The following is a 4,908-nucleotide window of genomic DNA, read 5'->3' as shown; positions in this document are numbered from 1 at the left end:
GGAAAAAAGAGAGTCGAAAAATAAAGAGAGAATCCGAATTCGAATCGAAATAAAACTCGATGGATAACATTTTTTGCGAATTTTGGTTTTATCATATCTTTTAATTCAGAAGTCCAAATAAGGATTATAATATGTCGTTGGAAAGCTATTGAAGTCTAATTTACAACCCAATTAAAATCGGATTAAAATATTTTGTAGATAAAAAGATATGGCTGAAATAGTAGGACGGTGTAAGTTTTGGATAGAGTTTCATATCTCATTCATATCTTTTTCGTTATATCTCGGAATTAATATTATAATATATCATTGGAAATATAATTTCAAGATCTATCCAACCATATAAGATTTAGATAAAGATTATGAGGCACGAAATTAATATCTGACTGTCTTTGAACATCTTTAAATTCGAATAGAATTAGGATTAAAAATAGGAAATTTTTTATAAAAGGAAAGTTTTTATTTAACTCAAATTCTTTAATCTTATCTTTTCAAAAAGGATAATTAAGATCTTTTAAAAACTTATAGAAGCTTCTAATTAATCCTAATTATTTTAGGAATAGGATTAGACCTTTGGACTCTTCACATGATCATTGGGCCGTAGGTAAAATCCGGTTTGGGCTCAGTTTAGTATTTTGGCAATAACTTCCTCATTATTCATCGGAATTGGGATTATATATATCGTTGGAAAGGTCTTTTCAAGCCCCATCCAACTACACCATTATTGGACCCTTATCATGGATCAAACTAAACTGGAATGCACGTTTTTCATAAATAGGGTAAGAAAAGAAATATTTTCAAAAACAAAAAGAAGAGATCAGATATTTTAATAAAAACGTCTTCATCACTAGACTTTTCACACTTTCACCTCGTTCGATAATCAAATGACATAAAAGGTATTCATCACTGGGTTTGGTTTTGGGGAGACACATTTGGGTGTCTACAGTCCCGAAACGATTAGCAAAAAATCGAATTTAATTTCGAGTAAAACAGCTTCCATAGTGGCGCGACAGGGTATATTGCGACGCGGTAGTGCCATCGTGGCGCGACTGCTCCATCGCAACGCGATGGCTTTGACATTTCGCAATGGTTCACGCGTTAACTGAAGGACGTACAGAGTCCTTAAACTAATTAAATTAGACTAATTAACGTCTCTACTTATCTTTTAAAATCAGATTGCATTCCTTTAAAAAGCACTTGTTTTATTCCAAATAAAACTCTTTATTTTCAAAAGATATAGTTACTAATCCTAATCCCACTAGAATTCAAACTAACCTTCAAGATTATTCTAGAAGATTAAAATCAATTTCTAATAATCTTAGGAATATTAATTAATGGGCCCTCCACTTGATCATTGGGCCGTATAAAACCATTTCAGGCCCAATCTAGTATTTTGGCCATAACTTCCTCATTATATATTTATCAGAATTGGGCTTATAATATATCGTTGGAAAGCTTTTTTCGAGCCCAACCTAAATACAATATTATTGGAACTTTATCATGGACCAAAATAATCTGGACTAGACATTTTCCATAAATAGAGTACGAAAAGAAATATTTTTAAAAATAGAAAGTAGTATTTTTATTAAAACGACCGCATCACAAGACTTTTCACATTTCACCTTATTTGATAATCAAATGATGTGAAAGATATTCATCAATGGTTTTGTTTTTTACCCCCCTACAAACTGAGTGCTAGAGGGAGAGCTAGCACCAACCTTAAGCAACAGTTGTTGATGGTGTCTGACTGATAAGTCCTTAGTGAGAATGTTAGCAAGTTGGTCTTCAAAGGCAACATGAGCAATGACCAAATCTCCTGATTTCACCATATCTCAAACATAATGACAGTCCATTTCTACATGTTTAGTTCTTTCATGTAGAACAAGATTTGCAACTATTGCAATAGCAGCCTGATTATCACAGTAGAGCAAAGTAGGACCATGATAAGACAATACTAAATCCTTCAGCAGAGCCTAAAGCCAAGTTACTTCATAAGCTACATAGCCCTGTACTCAGCTTCAGCTGAAGATCTGGCAACCAGAAACTGCTTCTTTGCCTTCGAAGATATAGGTGAGTTCCCAAGAAGAATCCAGTAGCCAGTGGTGGACCTTTTAGTGGATGGAAAAATGGCCCAATCACTATCACAATAAGCAGTTAACTGAGTTGTAGAGGAAGATGTAAGAAGGATACCATGAGAAGTTGAGCTAGGTGAATATCTAAGCAGTCTTTTCACTGCCTGTAAATGAGTAGAAGTAGGGGAGTGCATGAACTCCTCAATAATTAGACAATAAAGGAGATATCTGGTCTAGTGATGGTCAGATAAATCAGTTTTCCAAGCCTGCTGATAAATGACAGAGTTTGGTAGAGGTGTTCCTTTATATGGTGCTAGCTTCAAGTGTGTGTCAATAGGAAGCTTTAGAGGCTTGACATAAAGTAAACCTTGTTCTCTTAGCACATCTTTTATATATTTCTTTTGAGAAATAAATATGCCTTGGTCAGTATGATCAATTTCTAAGCCAAAAAAGTATCTTAAAGGACAAAGATCCTTTATGTGAAAATGAGAAGATAAGAGTTTCTTATCATTGCCAGTGATAAGTAAATCATCAACACATACCAATACGGCTGTGATAGACTGACCATGATGTTTAGTGAACAAACTATAATCTAATTTTGACTGTGTATAGCCAAATGGGACAAGAGAGTTTGACAAACCATTGTCTTGGTGCCTGTTTAAGGCTATACAAGGAATTTGTGAGTTTGCATACAAGTTGAGAGTTCTTGACAAGTGTATTACCCAGAGAATTAATCACAATTTTCCTGCCATGTCTAGTGTATACTTGAGGAAGAGACATATAGACATCCTCTTCTGGATCACCATGTAAGAATGCATTGGTTACATCCATTTGAGTAGTAATCCAACCATTCATTGCATCCACTTCCAAAAGAGCTCTAATAGTGGTTATCTTGGCAACTAGTGCAAAAGTTTCACCATAATCCAACCCATACCGTTGTTTGCAACCCAAGACAATAATACTAGCTTTATGTCTCTCAATATCACCATTAGACTTGAACTTTGTCTTATATATCTATTTACATCCAATCACCCTTTATCCTTGAGGAAGAGTAGTGACTGTCCAAGTACCATTCACATTGTTCCAGCTCCTTATTCATAGAATCCACCTAGTGCTGATCAATAACATCATATTTAATTTATAGAACACAGGATCTTGAGATGCGCGCAGCAAGAGCTGTCATACAACAATGAAACTCATGACCAACTTCTTGAAATGCCAGATTTGATATTTGAATGTCTGATTTTTTCTTAGGTTGGATGTAATCATCCATCCAAACAAGTGGTTTTACTGATACAAATCTTTGTCTCACATTTTGTTCTGTATCTAGGGAAGGCAAGGGGCTAGTGTTTTGTGTTTGAAAAAGGACAGAATTAGAGGAAGAGACTTGAGTGGGTTTAAAAGAAGGAATATAAATGGGAGTGGATGTGTCTGTTGAATTGTCACTTTGATCAGAATCATCAATCTCATCAAGATATATGTGATTAAAGTTAACTTTTTGAGTGAGAATGGGTGGTATAGGTTTCATGTAATGGTCAAGAGAAGTAAGCTGAAAGGGAAAGATAGTTTCATTGAATGTGACATCTCTGGATACAAAAATTTTCTTTGATTATATGTCAAGTAATCTATAACCCTTTTGAGTTGCAGAATACGATGAAACTTATCTGCAGACCTAGTTGGGTTGGCAGCAAAAGCTAGGCACCCAAATACTCTCAAATGTGAGTAATCTGGTATAGATTTGAATAAAACTTGATATGGAGTTTTGTTCTTTAGAGCTGGTGTAGGTAGTCTGTTGATCAAATGAACATCTGTCATCACACATTCACCTTAATAATTCAAAGAAAGGCTAGCTTGAAACCTCAAGGCTCTAGCAATTTCAAGAATGTACCTGTGTTTTCTTTCCATTCTGGCATTCTGTTGTGGTCTATCAACATCAGAGGTCTGATGAATAATTCCAAGATTTGCAAAGAATTTTTTGACAATATTCATCTTGGATTCCAGAGCATGATCTATCATGAGTGTAGGCGTCGTTTGAAGTGCGCCTACGTAAAAGCATGTGGTGAATATGCTTGGCACTCATAGGAAGTGGGAATTGACATTACGATTAGGGACAATGATTAGGGACAAATAAAGTAGGGAGCCGCCAACAAGTTTTTAGGGAACTTGTAAACCGTTCACGGATCATAAAAGTTAACCATGATAAAGGGACAACGATAGGCAACAATGATTGACCCGTGAAGGTTACACCCCATTCATAATCCATGAGACTACTAACTCCATATGGTTCGGAACCACGAAAGGAGGATCGGGGATGATGGTACGAAGTGAGTCATGGAGTCACATTCGCCCGTATTGGCCTCTACTCGATTCTTATAGTGAAAAGCATTCCTGCGATCTCAAAGGCATACAAACAAAATATTCAATTTGCTCCAAACTATTATTATGCTAAATTGGTTGAATATTAATGCAACATATAATTCTAACATATTTGATCACTTGATTAAACAACAAGATTGAAAAGGATCCTAAACCGGTTGTCCAAATTATCTTATTAGGCGTGATTTTCAATTACATATTTCCTTTAAACATGCAATATGGTGAACATAAAATAATATAATAGAATTAACATTAATATTGGAAGCAATTCAACAATAATAGCGTTAGTCAAATCAAATAATAAACCTAATCATGATACTAGCAACAAGAATAAAAATAAGAGTAATTAAGTGATTAATTACTTACATTCCGCGTTTCCTTGAAATTGCTACATCATGAATAAAGTGTTAGTAACTTCAATAAAAAAATATAAATCAAATGGAAACAATTAAATTAAAAGTAG

The 4,908-nt window shown here is 34.7% G+C and overlaps 1 protein-coding gene across 1 annotated transcript; it reads right to left on the bottom strand.

Annotated features, from left to right (window-relative positions):
• Positions 1-1,993: 1,993 nt before the first annotated feature.
• LOC145628050 (uncharacterized) lies at positions 1,994-4,085 on the bottom strand. Its single transcript, XM_081680378.1, has 5 exons — positions 3,958-4,085; positions 3,702-3,858; positions 3,217-3,618; positions 2,835-3,083; positions 1,994-2,233 (listed from the first exon to the last, which is right to left on the bottom strand). Exons 1-5 carry the CDS (start codon positions 4,083-4,085, stop codon positions 1,994-1,996), a joined length of 1,176 nt encoding a protein of 391 aa, XP_081536504.1.
• Between the last annotated feature and the right edge of the window lie 823 nt (positions 4,086-4,908).

The sequence above is a fragment of the Chenopodium album genome, chromosome 4 (genome assembly GCF_948465745.1).
Source record: "Chenopodium album chromosome 4, dcCheAlbu1.1, whole genome shotgun sequence".
NCBI classification, from domain to species: Eukaryota; Viridiplantae; Streptophyta; class Magnoliopsida; order Caryophyllales; family Amaranthaceae; genus Chenopodium; species Chenopodium album.
Note: the sequence above shows the minus strand (reverse complement) of the source record. Positions and strands in the feature narration are given on the sequence as shown.